General features: G+C 56.0%; 1 protein-coding gene across 2 annotated transcripts in view; it reads left to right on the plus strand.

Annotated features, from left to right (window-relative positions):
* The first annotated feature begins 1,745 nt into the window (after positions 1 to 1,745).
* Positions 1,746 to 15,202, plus strand: part of PRKCB (protein kinase C beta) — a 123,106-nt gene continuing 109,649 nt past the window's right edge. Inside the window, exons 1-2 of one of the 2 annotated variants that reach the window (XM_054180544.1) lie at positions 1,746 to 2,075; positions 2,618 to 2,649. In XM_054180544.1, coding sequence (XP_054036519.1) covers positions 1,903 to 2,075; positions 2,618 to 2,649 — 205 coding nt within the window. In that variant the 5' untranslated portion in view covers positions 1,746 to 1,902. The remainder of the gene's footprint in view (positions 2,076 to 2,617; positions 2,650 to 15,202) is intronic. The other variant, XM_054180545.1, reaches the window with a different exon arrangement.

A 15,202-nucleotide genomic window follows, 5' to 3' on the forward strand; every position in this document is an offset into this window, starting at 1 on the left:
TTCCTGGTGGCAGCAGCAGGACAGGTCACCAGGCTTGATTACTGTAATGAACCTCGTCACAGAGCTGCCTAATAACAGCTCCAGGCCTATTTCTGGAAGGTCTCCTGGGTGTTTAATTCCACAGAGCTGGAGGAGCAATGCTCAGGAAAGGAACTGGTGGGATGGAGGGCTGGATGGCAGTGGAGTGGGGACGGTCTGGGGCTACAGAAGGAAAAAGATCAGAGGGCTGCAGAGCCAGAATTAAATCCCACAGATGAGAATTTGGAGTTGTTGCTGTTGGCAGAAATATTCTTATGGCTGTGCTTCAGATAAAGCCTTCTCCTGTTCTGACTGGAATTTTCATCCCTTCAGCTCCCAGACCAGGCATGGAAGGAGGGATTTCCTCACAATGAGGGTGGTGAAACGCTGGAACAGATTGCCCAGAGATGTGGTGGAGGCCCCATCTTTGGAGACATTCAAGGTCAGACTTGATGGGGCTCTGACCTGATCTAGTTGGAAATATCCCTGCTGACTGTGGGGGTTAGAGAAGATGACCTTTGAGGGGCCCTTCCAAACCAATGCACTCTATGATTCTATGGCTCCCATGGTCCTCTTGGAATGTTGGTTTTAACCTTACAGCTCAGATGTTGACCATATTGTACCCAGTTCACTGAGGACACCCCTCAGTGCACCAGGCCCTGGGAGGCCTGGATGGCAGAGGAGGAGGTTGACAGACCTGAGCTCCAGATGCCTGCCAGCAGATGTGGTTTGAAACCCCTCTGAGCTACTCAGCTGGGATGTCCTTGGTCAGCTGGATCCAAGATAGTCAATATTTGAACTGTGAGCTTAAAACAAATGTTCCAAGAGGACCCTTCAGCTGATGGGATTTCCATCACCTCTGCCTGTAGGTTTGCCCTGCCCTGTCTCTGGGAGTTTGGCTCCGTGAGCCGTGGTCACCTCAGCTTCCAGCCAGGCATGAAGCCACCTCTCCCTAGATCCCTCTAAACTCCCAGGTGCTGCTCCTGACTTTAGTGAAGCTGAAAACTGAAGCAGAGCAGAATAATTCCAGCCTTGATGCTGGGAATCCTCAGAGTCCTGAGGGAGTCTGGCAAAAATCCATCATTCCCAGTGCCAGTCCTGCAGTGAGCATCGTCCATGGGGAACCCTCCCCCAGGACTGGCTGGAAGGGAGGATTTCCTTGGGTTCATTTTGACTGTTAGTGTAATCATTATCACCATAATTACCATTATTGTCCTCTTTATTCTCATTATTCTCAGCATTATTACCACTTATCCACCTCCCCCCCGCCACTGGCTCAGGCCACAGCAGCAGCAGGACAGGAGGGACGTCCCCACCGCAGCGTCAGAAAGATAGGATGATGCCTCCGTTGTAGTGGCAGCTGGACAGGACAGTGTCCCCACCACAGCTGGACAGGACAGGACAGGACAATGTCCCTACCGCGGTGCAAGCCAGGGGACAAGCAAAGCTCCCAGGGACCCCCAGCCCCCAGCTCCCGGTCGCCGCAGCATCCCGGCGGGATGCAGGGGCTCTATGCTGCGTCCGGGAGAGGCCTCGCCCGCTGCGCCCACCGGATGGGAGCTAGGAAGGCTCCCTCCGCGCCCCGTATGCAAAACAACATGCAAATCAGCATGCAAATCAGCAGGGCGGTGCACACCCGAGCGGCGCGAGCAGGGGGCGTTTCTCGCTATGCAGATGAGGGGGCGGTGCGCGCCGTTATGTAAATGAGGGGGCGGGGCGCGGCCGGGTGTGTGTCGGAGGCTCCCGCCAGCTGCAGCCAGAGGTGCTGAGTATCGCCGAGCCCCGGCCCCAGCTGCAGCGCACGGGGCCGAGCCGAACCGAGCCCAGCCGGGCCCAACCGAACCCAAGCGGGCGGAGCCGGCGGCCGGCAGCCCCGGGTACAGCATGGCCGAGCCGCCGGCAGCGGCACCGGGCTCCGAGGGTGAGGAGGGCCCGGTGCGTTTTGCTCGGAAGGGAGCCCTGCGGCAGAAGAACGTCCACGAGGTGAAGAACCACAAGTTCACGGCGAGGTTCTTCAAGCAGCCAACCTTCTGCAGCCATTGCACCGACTTCATCTGGTGAGCGGAGCCCCCACACGGGAACCTGGCATCCCCCGGAGAACCGGCCCGGGCCGGCGGGACCCCCTCTCAACCGCTCCGGGACGCCTCGACCCACTCCGAGACCCTCTCTCTGCTTGGCGAGGCCCCATCACTTTGTACCCTCCAGGGCTCCCGACCCGCTCCGGGGCCCTCGACTCAGCCTGACAGGACTCCCCTTTGCTCCCTCCGGAACCCTCGATTCTGCCCGGCAGGACCCCCCCTTGCCTGTTTTGGGACCCTCACCCTCTCCGGGATCCCCACCTTCCCCTCTTTAGGACCCTCGGCTTCCTCTGAGACCCCACCTTGTGCCTGCCTTATGACCCCAACCAGCTTCGAGACCCCCAACCCAACCCGGTGGGGTCCCCTCCGCCCCAACTCCATCAGCCTCCTGTGGGGACTCCCTCCCTGGCCAGCTTTCCTGAGCCCTCCAGTGCCCCCAGCCGGTGCCCATCCCGGGCAGGGTCGTTGCGCTGTGAAGCCGGTACCGGGGCCGGTGTCTTACTGCTCTCCTCTCTCCGCAGGGGCTTCGGCAAGCAGGGCTTCCAGTGTCAAGGTGAGTGTCGCGCCGGGGGGGGGGGAACGTCTCAGGGTGGAGGTAGGGTGTGTGTGCAGGTACCGTCCCCCACCCCGGGGACCAGCCCCGGCACCGCTCCCGGAGCATCTCCACCGGGGCTGAGCAGCAGCATTCCCCGGCCACACCGTGCCCAAGCCGGGGAAGCAGCTTAGTCATAATTTTTTAATTAAGTAAGCAACCGATGGGTGGGTTTAGAGCTGTTTGGGGTTTGTTAGTGGTGGCCGAGACCTCAGATAAACGCCCCCTCCCCCTCTAAACGAAAAGGCAGGGGGAAGTTTATCATTTTTAATGTGCTCAGCCCAACGCGGGCGGGGGGGAGGTTAACGGCAAAGCGGCGGCGTGGTGACACCGGGATGCTGGAGGAACTTGGGATGGCTTTGCTGGTGCTGCTGGGGGAAAAAATAAGGCTGGATAACAAAATATGTTTGCAGAAGCTTCTGGGTTCCCACAGCCAGAATTCCCTGTGCTAGTAACGCTGGGATTCTGGGGGGTGTTCCTCAGGGATTGGTGGTGTCGTCCCCCCCCCCCCCCCCCCCCCAGGAAATGGTGATGAATTCCCTGGGCTTTATCTGGTGTCCCAGTGCTCGTGGAGGCTGCACATGCTGGCTGTGTCTGGCTGCCGTGGTGGGGTCACAATCTGCTGGAGGTGAAGGTCTGGGATATGGCTTGCAGCCAGGCTGGTGCCTGCAGCTGCTGGGGGTGAAATTTTGCTTTAGGAATATTTGGGGTAGAGCTTTGGGTGGTTGAAGCCCAGGCTGAGGTATTTAGCACGAAAATGAACCTGCTGGGTGTCTCTGAGGGCTCCACAACAGCTTGTCCGGCTGTGCTTAGAGTGTGAGGCAGAAAGCAGCAACCCTCCCCGACACCACACACACACCCCCCGCCCTGAGCTGGGCTGTGGTGTGGTACAGAACCAAAACTCGAGGTGTTCAAGCCTTGGGATAGCAGCTCTGCCCCCTAGGCTGGCTGCAGGCAGGAGGGCTTTGCTCTCAGGAGCATCTCCACAGAAGCTCCTACAAGCAGTGTAAGTCTAGCTGAGCCTTAGGAGTACAACCTTAAAATACCAAAGAGATCTCCCTGCTGCCTCTCAACCAAGGGCTTGGGCTGGGGTTGGTTAGCAGAGGGCAGCAGATGTGTGGGGACTGAGATGTGTCTTGGTGGTGCTACTCAAGGTCACAGCTTCCCCTGGCACCTGAGGTTTTGCACATGGGCAGCTCAGTCACGCTGCTCAGGAGAGTTCTGTGCAAGCTCCAGGCTCTTGCTGTGGCTCTCAGGCTTTCTTGGCACAGGCAGGGTCATTCCAGCTGGACTTGTGCAGACAGCTTGCTTCAAATACGAGGTGTGCTGGGGAGGGGCTGGTGGGGATGTTCTGCTGGTGGGGCAGGGCTTCTCCTGTGCATTCCTGGTGCTTTGCTCTGCTCTTGCTATAGAGATGCTAGAGAGCGTTGCTGTCAGACAATCAGAGCCTTTCCAAGTCTCTCTCCCAGCAATCAGGAACTGCTGTCCAACCTGTAATTGTGCTTCTGCTCTGAGCTTCATCCTGAAATGATTCATTTAACCAGAGTTCAACCCCTCCTCAGTGCCAGGGCGGTGTGTGGGACCCATGAAACTGGTCTCAGATATGCTAACACAGAGCAGCTGGCCTCCAAATGAGGAGATCCTCCCCATGGAGATGTTAAACAGCTGAGTTCTATCCTGTGGGTCTTGGAGCAGGACCTGTCTGTGGGGCTGCCAGGAGCATCCTGTGCTCAGTGGTGTCTCCCAATGGTGCCTGGTCTGCCATGGCATTTTCTGCCTTCAGAAACCACTTTGCAGGTTGTTGTGTTGCAGCAGACGTGGAGGCTGCAGGACTGCATTGCAATAGGAGATTTTGCAGACTGCAGCATGTGGAGCAGACCAATCTTTACCCCAGATACCTTCCTAAAACCAGTGAGCCTTGGTGGGCTTTCACACACACACACACAGGTGCCCCTCTGTGAGGTTCCTTGCTTGGCAAGGCAGGACTGCAGGCGTGACTCTCGCTGCCACGACAGTGCCATGCACTTGGTGCCCCTGTGATGGAGGGCACGGCACAGCTCCGTGCCCAGCACTTCCAGGTTGGAAAGTCAAGCAGGAGCTAGAAGTTGCTACCTCCTGCCATCTGCTTGGAAATCACAGCTACCCTGGGGAGGCTCTGGGAGGAAGAGCTCAACGTGCCAGGGCTTGGCACCGCGTGCTGCTCCTGCCCCCGGATGGCACCTCGGTGGTGCTGGGTCCTGCTCCTCTTGGCGAGGAGCTTCTGGGGGTGGTGCCCCTCATGTTCTGCTGCAGCTGCTGTTGAACTTGGGAGTTAAGTTGTATTTACATGGAAGGGCTGGTTTGGTTCAGGGGTCCTCAGCTCTGCAGGGCTTGCTCTGGTTGTGGTGTTTGACTCTCCCTGTATCCAGTGCAGCTTCAATCCAACTTTAACAACTTCCACAGCTATTTTTATGCTGCTTTTCAGTGGGGCTGGCTGGAAATGTAGCTGAAGCACCTGCCTGCCTCGTTTCTCAGCTGTTTCCCACTGCCCTGCTCGCTTTAAGTAGGTTTTCACCTGTGCCCTGATTTCTTTCTAGGCCGTTTGCAATAATTAGACTGTTAATTAGCTCATTACTTGTGACTTTTGGCAGGAAGTTAGCAGAAACTGACTCTTTGTAGCTTGAAACACTAATGGATGCCGCAAATGCCACTTAATTGCTTGCTAATCTGCTTCTTATCCTCGTAGACAATCTCCCTCTTATCCTTTTGTGCATCTCAAGACTTCCTGGGCTAACATTGAGCCCGAGAGCCTGGTGCTGCTGGGCAGCAGGAGGGCTGTGTGTGGGCAGCTCTGAGGAACAGGGCTGCCTCTTGTGGGTTTAGCAGCAAATGTCAACATCTTGAGGGTGTTGGGAGTCTGAGGTGCTGGGATGCCTGGAGCTGCCCAAGAGGTGAGCTCTTCTGGGGGGAGATGCGCTGGCAGGGCATCGGCAGGGCTTTCTGCTGGGTTCTAGTGATCCCCTGTGCCTGGAAGGCATGAGAGCTCTTGTGTGAGCTTGTAAATAAGAGAGAACAGGGTGTCAGTGCTGTTCCCTTCCCAAGTTTTAGGATCCAGCTCTCCCATACCATTACCAGGGAACCCATGAGGAAGGAGAGAGCAGCAGCTGGTTCTCTGCAGCCTCTGTGGCGCAGGAGCGACCTGTGGCTGAGCTACAGCCTGTGGTTTGGTGTCTCGGTTCTCTTGGCTGAAGGAGTGCTTTGAGGATGGGAAAGGGAACTGATTTGAAGTCTGAGGGTGAAATTCTTATTCTCCTCCTCAGAATATGCTGCTTCTGAAAACTGACAGCTTTCTCTTTGCTCTGCTTGTGTTCCCATCCTTGGGATGCCTTTTCCCTGCTGTCCCAGCAGCTCTTGGTCCCTCTGCAGATCAGGGTACTGGCTGCATGAGAGGTGTGAGGAGGCACCTCACTGATGGCCAGGTTGGTTTAACCTGAGGGTTGAACTAAATGACCTTTAAAGGTCCCCTCCAACCCAAACTGTTCCATGATTCCTTGACTTGGAGTCATCATTGCGGTTCCTGGGCTGGGCTTGGGCCCTGGGAACTGGGGAAGGGCAGGGAAAGAGGTGCTCCTGGAGAGGTGAGGAGCCATGTAATGTGATTCTCATTTAGGAGCAGGAAAATCACCTGCATCTGTTGCTGCCTTCATGTGCACAGAGTAGAAGAGATCTCAGAGAGAAGAATCTGGATTCCTTAAGAGGGGAGGGGAAAAAAAGCATCCTTTGGTAACAGATCCTTCCAGCCTGCAGTAACTTTTCTGGAGCAAATGTTTAGCTCTTCTCCCTGGTTATGACTCAGGCTGAGCAGAGAGATATTCCTCAGCTTGAATCTCTTCCCAAACTTCATACCACTTCTCATTCCTTCTGCCAGGTTTTCTTCTCCCCCCTCCCCAGCGCTCTCCCTTTTGTCTCCTCACAATTCACGGCTCCGACACCCAGAGCTGAAGCAGCTGGAAAATGTCAGCTGGCTCTTACCTTTTCTTTTTTTTTTTTTCCCAAGCAAGTCTTTTGTGCTTTCTTATTTTCCTTCTCTCCTTGCTCTCTGCCTTCACAACCCACCCTTCCTCCCCTCCCCCCACCCCTTCACCTCCTCGTTGCCCTCCAGACGGAAACGAAACCCTTGAGCAGCGCTGGTCTGAGCTTGCAGCTCCTGCTTGCCTCCTGCTGCCGCTGCTGCGGGCTTTGGGTTGTCGCCATTAGCTCGGCACAGCCGTTCAGTGCCTGCTTTTTATTGACTGGCTTAAAGCAAAGGAGGAACAAAAGCAAAACAAAACTCCAATCGTTCAGAGTTGCCTCCAACCCGGCAATTTGGTGTCAACACATTATGTGCACTGGAGGAACGTTGGTGGTGCAAATAAGGCTAATTAAAAATGTTTCTGCAATTACTTTCTGGGTTGTGTTGGGTTGTTGTTTTCCCCCCCCCCCTTGCAACACAAACGATGCTAATTATATAATGCAGCAGAAATGGGAAGCAGCAGCAGCAGCCCAGGAAGGGGGTTTTGGTGCTTCTTGCAGAGGTGATGCGGCTCTGGACGCCGCGCAGGGCGTTGGGCAGCGGCGGGAGGCCCGGCTTGCTGGCCGCTGGGAGCAGGTGGAGATGGAAAGGGGAAGTTGGTCTGGTCCCAGCGCTGCACCAGCTGCTCTGTGCTTCTGCAGAACTGTGAGTGACAGCAGGGCTGCTGGGGAGAAGGGGAAGGTGCCCCTCCATGCTCTGGTCAAAGCATCCTGCTTCCTCCGAAGCCGAGTTTTAACACCCGCAGCCTGAGCTGGAGTCCCTGACCCTGCTCTTGCCTGTGCTAGGGACCTGCAGGTTTGTCTGGGGAGGAAACCTGTACCTGCAGGAGGTTCTTGACCTGCAAGTTCTTGCAGGTTCTTCTGGGGTTCATCAGGGACCACCTGCTCTGTGGAGCCCTCTCATGCCTCCTGGCAGCTCAGGAGGGCTCATCTGAGCTTCTCAGTGGAAGTGCTTTCTCTTTTCCCTTCCCCCCCTTGCAGGAGAGATTTTCTCTCTTCCTTATCTCCTGAGGTAGCTGACCTCCTAAAATGATCTTGGGCTTTGGTGATGAGGGGTCCACCTCCTTCTTGGGCTATCTGTCACTGACCAGTGTCAGCAGGAGCAAGCTGGGCAGAGGATTCCAGAGCTGTCCCCAGAGGGACTTTGGGTGCTTTTTGGGGGTGGGGTGGCAGGAGGCTTTGCTTCACACCCAGTTGGTATCTGTGAGCTGGGACTCCAGTGCAGAGGTTAAACCACCCCACAACACGAAGCTCTGCCACGCTTGTTCTCCAGGCACTGAGCCTTCCAGGGGAACTGAATGTCTGGGCTGTCTCTGAGGAGGCTTCTCAGCAAAGCCTCCAGACATTTCTGTAGTCTGCTGGCTCATGTGCCTGCCAGCCCACTGATCCTGCAGCACATGGGCTCCTGGCAGGGTCTGCAGGGCACCCTGGTGCTGGCACTGAGCTGTGGGTAGATGCTCACCTGTCTCAGCGCCAGCAGAAGGTGGTGGGGCTGCAAAGCAGAGTGAGACCCAGAGGGTTGGATGTGTAGAACAGGAGGAGGGGTTGAATCTCCTCTCCCAAGCTGGTGTGAATTTTGTGGACTGATGGGCTTTTATCTAGAAGCTGAAGTGAGAGGAGTTGCACAAAGCCCTCCCAGACAGCAAGCAGAGCTCCTCCTCTTCCTCCTGACTGTGCTGCAAGTCTGAAAATGCTGGAGATGCTGGTCAGGGACATCCACTCCCCTCCTGGGATTACCAGCAGATAAGATGTGTGATCCCAGTGACTGGGAAATTCACTTCTAGCTGTACCCATAGCTCAGCTGAGGGCAGACCTGCCTGGCACATGTCATTATGATGTGTGAGATCCGAAGGGGAGCGCTGAAATGCTTTCCCCTGGTCTGAACTGAATCACAGAATGGTTTGGGTTGGAAGACCATCCAGTTCCAACCCCCTGACAGGGGCAGGGACACCTCCCACTAGCCCAAGGCCTCATCCAGCCTGGTCTTGAACACCTCCAGGGAGGGGGCAGCCACAGCCTCCCTGGGCAATCTGATCTAGTGTCTCCCCACCCTCACTCTCAAGAATTTCTTCCTCATCTCCAGTCTCAGTCTCCCCCCTTCAAGCTCATAAGCCATTGCCCCTCATCCTACCCTTGTCAAAAGTCCCTCTCCAGCTTTCTTGTCATCTCCCTCCAGACAAGGACCCATGTGGTAAGGCAAAGGGATGCTTACAGTGCTGGGTGGCATGGGATTCCACCCAGGAGAAGTGCTAGGGTGGATTTTGCTCCTGCAGAAGCCAGCTGTGCAGAGGATTAGTGCTGCACATGGACACAAACAGAGCTGTGGAGCTGCTGGAGTGGGCTGATTGCCTTTCCCTGCATGTGGTGAGGCTCTAAGCACAGGGCAGCCATGGAGGGTGTTTGTGGTGCTGTGCCAGTCATTCCCCCAACCTGCCTTTGTGAGTCATTGTTCTCAGAGTCCCTAAGTTGGAGCCATGTGGAGAAGGTGAGTAACAAGCTCCTGCAGGACAGGGGGAGCTGCAGGTCCTTCAGGCAGTGTGTTCCTCACCTTGTGGGGGCTGCAGCTTGCTAAGAAGCAGCCCTTTGGAAAAGGCAGCTACAAATGGGCATGAAGGAGTCCTTGTGTGGTGATCCTGGGTGCAGTCTTGGGCTGCTGCTGTCGTGTTCCGGTGCCTCCTTGTGTGTCAGCAGCACAAACACTGCAGATGATGCTGTGCATGCTGTCCCTAAGGGCTGGGCAAGGGGGAGAGGCAGGAGAGCACAAAGTGCTGCACAGACACTCCAGCCCTTTCAGGTGAGGTTGTAGGAGACTAAGAATGGCCAAAGGACTTGTTCAGCCCCTGGGCTGATGCTCCTCTACACCTCAGGTTTTAGCAGGAGCTCTTATTGGGAGCAGAGCTGCTGTGCTCCTCAGAGTGGGACTCTTGCAAGGACTCTCTGGAGTGAAACCTTCTTCCTGAGCAGAGATGAGGACAGGCTGTCAGGACTCAGGTGTTGTAGGCAGCACAGTCTGTCCCTTGGGGTTTCACATTCTCCAGGGAAAGGACAGCTGTGAGCTGCTGCTTCCATGCTCCAAGCCAACCCCACCAGCCAGCCAGGGCTGGGCTGTGGTGGTGACCTCAGGTGTTTCTTGAGCCAAGAGGCAAAATAATACTGGAAGAGAAGTGAAGTAGACACAGTGCTCTGGTCCTCCAGACAGTGACCTAATGGATGAAGGTGGAAGCATCTCAGGAGCTTTTCAGCCCACCAGGGCTGGTGCAGGGGGGTGTTGCCTGAGCACATGCACTGTGGCCCCAGCAGAGAAGGGGCTTTCACCAAGAGACTTGCCCCTGGCAGGTCTGTCCTGCCAGCCTGGGGCAGCCATCACCAAGAAGTCAGTTTTTCCACAAAAGCCACAGGAGGGGTGGAGGAGAGGAGAAGAAAGCTCTGGTTGTGTGGTGCTCAGCAGCAGCAGCCAAATGCTTCGTGTTGAGCAATTCCCAGAAGCAGCCCTGCTGGCTGGAACTCTTCCTGGGAATAAAAATATTCCCAGCCACAAGCTGCTGCTGGGAGCCACACTTGATGCTGTGCAGTGGCAGAAGCACCCAGGGTGATGGTGTTTCCTGTGGGCACCACGCAGAGGAGGAGCTGTGGGGTTTGGATCTCTCCTGGGGGGGGGGTTGCTTTGTGTCCCCCTGGCGTGTTTCATACCAAAAATTCATGGTTTCTGGGGCAGCAAATGGCTTCCTCAGTGAGGAGCTGATGCCACAGCTTCCAGGGGTTGCTGTGGAGCTCCCTATGCTGTGGACCCTGCAGCTTGTTCCTCTGCTTGTGGCCCAGGCTCCCCTGAGGCAGCCAAGGATGTCCCTGGCCGAGCAGCTTCCTTGGAAGTTGCTTGTTTGTCTTTTCTGGATTCAATCCTGACCAGTCAGTCCTGAGAGATGGCTGGAAGCTGTTGGCTCCTAAAATACCTTCTTGCCCCATGAGAAGCACTTCTGTGGGTTGGTAGCTGGTGAGCTGAAGCAGAGTGGCAAAAGCCTTCCCTTCCTTGGGGAGCAGCAGGAATCGAGGGTGCCTGGTGCTGTGCGGTGCTGGGGTGGTGGTTGCATGGCCCTGGGGTGCTGATGAGACACTGGAACAGGCTGCCCACTGAGATCATGCATGTCCCCTCCCTGCAGGTGTTCAAGGGCAGGCTGGATGAGGCTTTGAGCAAGCTGGGCTGGTGGGAGGTGTCCCTGCCCATGGCAGTGGGGCTGGAACTGGATGATCTTTGAGGTCCCTTCCAACCCAACCCATTCTGTGATGTGGGCTGTGCCTCAGGGCATCTGCCTGGCTCATGGGTGTTTGTGTCAGCACCACCACACTCTGTGCTCCACTTTCCTTGATGCAGGCTGTGAGTGATTTATTGCTCCTGCTCCTGGACCAGCCTCCAGTGGGAAGATCAAATCAATTAAAATCTCCTTATGAGCAGGCCACCTGCAAGCTCTGCAAGGGGCACAAGAACTCCCAAGCAGAGGCTTTTTTATTCCCCTCCCTGCTGAGGGTTACTTCATAGAAGCCTAGATTGGTTTGGATTGGATGGGACCTTAAAAGAGCATCCAGTTCCAGCAGCCTGCCATGGGCAAGGACACCTCCCACCAGCCCAGGCTGATGGAGGCCTCATCCAACCTGACCCTGGACACCCCCAGGGAGGGAGCATCCACAGCCTCCCCGGGCAACCTGTCCCAGTGCCTCCCCACCCTCATTGGGAAGAATTTCTTCCTAATCTCCAGTCTCAATCTGCCCTCCTCAAGCTTTCACTGCTCAGTGTCAGTCAGGGAGGAAGCCTGAGGAGTCGTCCCAAGGTCCCCCTGTGTGCAGCAGGTCAGCCCTGGCCACCGCTTCCGCCAGCTGCTGCTGGTTCCCTGTAAAAGGAAGTGGATTTCATGAGCCCTGACAGCCCTGCTCCAGCAGCACTGTGCTGCAGATGCTGCTGCCACTGCTGCTGCTCAGCCAGCAGCTGCTGGGCATTGTCTGCTGCCCACAGGCTGCTCTGCAGCCCCCACATCTCTTCAGGAGGCTTCCTCTGCCCTCTCTACTTCAATGCTCACTGCAAGCTGGGATAGGACTCGCCCTACCTTCCTGCAAAGAGGTTACTGGAAACCAGTTACCTTCTTGTTTACAGAGCTCCTCTCATCCTGGAAGCTGTCCAAGGCTGGGCAGACCTGGGCTGTGGCACTGGCTGCTCTGCTGCTAGGTGCTGATAAATGCTGTTTAGATGAAGATGTGATTGTTTGCCTTGCAGCTGCTCCTGCCTGCACAGGATCTGCTGAGGGGGAGCTGGCAGGCAGCAGGGCTGGCCCTGCTCTGGCCAGCTCCGTGGCTCGTGGTTGACCCAAGGCACAACTGTGGCTCTGCTCAAGCTGTTTCTGTTTTGGCTTGGGCTGACTTCCTCAGCTGCTCATAGCTGTCCTGCTCTTCCCATCAAGTGGAAGAAAAAGGCCAGCATGGTACTTGAATCAGCAAGTGGGGGGGTGAACACCTGTGACCTTGTGGTGGGAGACCTTGGAGCAGCCTTCCAGGACTTGGAGGGGCTGCAGGACAGCTGAGGAGGGACTTTTAACAAGGACTTGGAGTGACAGGATGAGGGACAATGAGCTGGAAAAGGGGAGATTGAGGCTGGAGGTGAGGAAGAAATTCTTTAGAGTGAGGGTGGTGAGATACTGGAGCAGGTTGCCCAGGGAGATGGTGGATGCCCCCTGGGCAACACCTGGAGGTGTTCAAGGGCAGGTCGGATGAGGTCTTGAGCAACCTGGGCTAGTGGGAGGTGTCCCTGCCCATGGCAGGGGGGTTGGAACTGGATCATCCCTTCCAACCCAACCCATTCTATGAATCTATGACCTCCTGCTTCCAGAACTGAACTCCAGTAGCAGAGGAGCAGAAGACCTCCTGCCCTGGCTGAAGGACATCTGTGGCTCAGGATCCAATACCTTGCAGTGATGTCAGTTGGAATAATTTGCTTCCATGTTTGGTCTTGCTTTTGTGCCAGATTTCTACATCTTGTTTAAGTGTGACAAGCAAAATAGTCTCACAGCTAATCCAGGCTGGACAGGCAGAGCCTGCCAAAAGACCCAGAATTAATAGGCTCCAGTGCACGCCAGTTACTGGGCTCGTGAACGTGAGACTTGTTACAGCACAGCCTTCCTGGAATTGGCTCTTCTGCAGCCACTTAAAGCCTGTGTTCTTCCAGAGTCAGACACAGAATGCATCAGGTTGGAAAGGATCCTCCAAGGTCATCTTATCCAACCCCCATGCAGTCAGCAGGGACACTTCCAACAAGAGCCAGCTGCCCAGGGCCACATTGAGTTTGACCTTGGGTGTCTCCAGGGAGGGCACCTCAACCATATCCCTTGGGATATGTGTGGCTCTGTGTGAGCTTCCCTCTTTGGGTGGGAGGGAGGGCTCATTCTCATGGTGGTCTTCTAGGTGAATGGTTTTTGGTGTTTGGATAGGGAAATGGGGGAAGAATTCATGGCTTTGCAGGGAAGTCTTTGGAGCAGCTGGGGTTGAGCAGGATGTGTAGTTGTGGGTGCAGGCAGCTTCAGTGGGGCTGTGTACAAAGGACAAGGTGGGTGCTGGAGCTCCTCAGTCCCCAGCAGTCGCCATCACTTGGGGTAGATCAACCCAGTTGTCAGCTTCCCTGTGTGGATGAAGATTTATCCACAGCCTGAAGCAATCTCCCAAAGGATTCACAGCCCTGGAGCAGGCTGCCCAGAGAGGTTCTGGAGTCTTCTCCTCTGGGGAGCTTCCAAAGGCACCTGGCCATTGTGACCCTGAGCAAGCTGCTATGGGTGACCCTGCTGGAGCAGGGGCCTGGGACTGGATGATCTCCAGGGGTCCCTTCCAACCTCACCATGCTGGGACTCAGGGATTCTGTGGCTCTCCAGAGCCTGACAACATCTTTGCTGTGGAGCAGCCTTTGCTCTGTCACCATGATGGAGACAGGCTTCATTTCTTGTTGTCTTGAGGGCTCCTTTAAGGGAGAAGAGAGTCAGGTTCTCCATCTTCACTTGAGCATTGAGGGTGATGCCAAGAGCTGCCTGCTCAGGGTGGCCCTGCCACTGTTCTCAGCTGGGTGTCATGTTTCAAAACTTCAGTCTCCTGCAGTTCTGAGCTGTTCTTCCTACGTTTGGTATTGAGTCAGCAGCAGGGAAGCTAAAAAAGATTGATGCCTAAATCTCAGCCTTCAGCCACTCTTCTTCCTCCCGCTGTGGTGCTGGGGTGCTATAGTTACAAGAGTTGGGGCTGTTCAGCCTGGAGAAAAGAAAGCTCCAGGGGGAACTTGGAGCAGCCTCCTGGTATCTGAAGGGGCTGCAGGAGAGCTGGGGAGGGGCTTTTGACAAGGGCTTGGAGTGACAGGCTGAGGGGCAATGGCTTTGAGCTGGAAGAATGAGACTGGAGATAAGAAAGTGAGGGGGAGGGTGGGGAGAGACTGGAACAGGTTGCCCCAGGAGGGTTGTGGCTGCCCCCTCCCTGGAGGTGTTCAAAGCCAGGCTGGATAAGGCCTTGAACAAGCTGGTCTAGTGGGAGATGTCCCTGCCTACTGAGGGAGATTGGACCTAGGTCATCTTCAAGGTCTCTGCCAAGCCATTCTATGAGGCTCCGCCGGTAGAATCCTCTCCGTGCTGTTGCCAGGCGAAGCGATGCAGCAGTAACAGCTTCACCTTCGGAGGGAGTAGCTGCAGCCCTTTTATTCTGCTGGGCTGTGCAGCCAGCACATCGAGTAGTTGACACTGAGCAGATGAACAAATGCATTTTCATGACTGCCAATTATAGCAGAAGAATGTGAAAGTCAGGTTGTGAAGAGGAGGGGAAGTCGGCTCCTGAATGGCTTCGTGCGACTTTGCCGGGTGACATCGCTGTGAAGTCAGGAGGCAGCACCGGGATTGTTTTAGACTCTCAGGGAGAAGCTGGAGTGAGGGGGAAGTGGCCCACGGGCTGGATTTGCATCAGCGAGTGGCTGAGCTCCTGACGCAGTGCAAAGTCATCACTGACTGCTTCGGAGAGGCTGATTCAGAGAGCAGCACCGGCCGGCAGCCTGCCCGGCGGGGACCGCGCCGCCTGCCCTGCGAGCGCTGCCACAGCCCGGGCTCGGAGCGCCTGCAGAGCAGGGAAAGGGGCCTGGGGGTGCTGATGGACAGCCGGCTGAACACGAGCCACAGGTGTGCCCAGCTGGCCAAGAAGGCCAATGGCATCCTGGCCTGTATCAGGAATGGTGTGGCCAGCAGGAGCAGGGAAGCCACACCTGGAGTCCTGTGTCCAGTTCTGGGCCCCTCAGGTTAAGAAGGACATTGAGACTCTTGAACGTGTCCAGAGAAGGGCAATGAGGCTGGGGAGAGGCCTGGAGCACAGCCCTGTGAGGAGAGGCTGAGGGAGCTGGGGTTGCTTAGCCTGGAGAGGAGGAGGCTCAGGGGAGACCTTCTTGCTCTCCACAGCTCCCTGAAGG

Source organism: Dryobates pubescens, chromosome 4 (genome assembly GCF_014839835.1).
Source record: "Dryobates pubescens isolate bDryPub1 chromosome 4, bDryPub1.pri, whole genome shotgun sequence".
NCBI lineage: Eukaryota > Metazoa > Chordata > Aves > Piciformes > Picidae > Dryobates > Dryobates pubescens.